Genomic DNA, 596 nt, shown 5'->3' with positions numbered 1-596 from the left:
ATATATATTTTTTTTTTTTTTTTTGCATCTGCGCAAACAAAGAATAGCATGTATTACGTCCCTCCGACAGGATCAACGTTTCTTCAAATCTTATATTATCTTGTATTATCTCTGTAGATAGATAAATATATACTTTATATTTACGATCTTAATTAGAAATTTTACACGCTAAAATCATTCCGCAAGATATCATAAAACGATCAGGCGATATATATCGTGTATCCATGGTGATGCTTCTTCAATCGTCATTCTTTGTACAAACAAAGATCTCCATGTGCTTTAATTTCTTTTAGAGTTATTAGTACTCGTATATTAATGTTCAACGCATACGATTATCATTTAAATACACATTCTATATACGTATTTAAATCATACATTTAAAAATGGCAACAGCAATTAAAGAACGCACGATTCCTGCCATGGATACCCTAGTTAAATATGATACTCCAGTCTTAATTACGACTCATCCAGAGAAGGTACAGTGAATGGCAATTGAATTATTTTCACCTAATTTTCCATGAATTACACGATCTCGGAAAAAGATTATTTTCATTAGATTAAAATTATTTATTATAATCTCTTTTATTATATATATA

General features: G+C 28.7%; 1 protein-coding gene across 1 annotated transcript in view; it reads left to right on the top strand.

Moving 5' to 3' along the window:
* The first annotated feature begins 30 nt into the window (after window positions 1-30).
* Window positions 31-596, top strand: part of LOC115237929 (33 kDa inner dynein arm light chain, axonemal) — a 2,501-nt gene continuing 1,935 nt past the window's right edge. Inside the window, exon 1 of the mRNA XM_029811318.1 lies at window positions 31-476. Coding sequence (XP_029667178.1) covers window positions 384-476 — 93 coding nt within the window. The 5' untranslated portion in view covers window positions 31-383. The remainder of the gene's footprint in view (window positions 477-596) is intronic.

This window comes from Formica exsecta, unplaced genomic scaffold (genome assembly GCF_003651465.1).
Source record: "Formica exsecta isolate Colony F162 unplaced genomic scaffold, ASM365146v1 scaffold314, whole genome shotgun sequence".
In the NCBI taxonomy this organism is placed as follows: Eukaryota; Metazoa; Arthropoda; class Insecta; order Hymenoptera; family Formicidae; genus Formica; species Formica exsecta.
The sequence above is the reverse complement of the archived record's forward strand: the minus strand, read 5'-3'. Positions and strand labels throughout refer to the sequence as shown.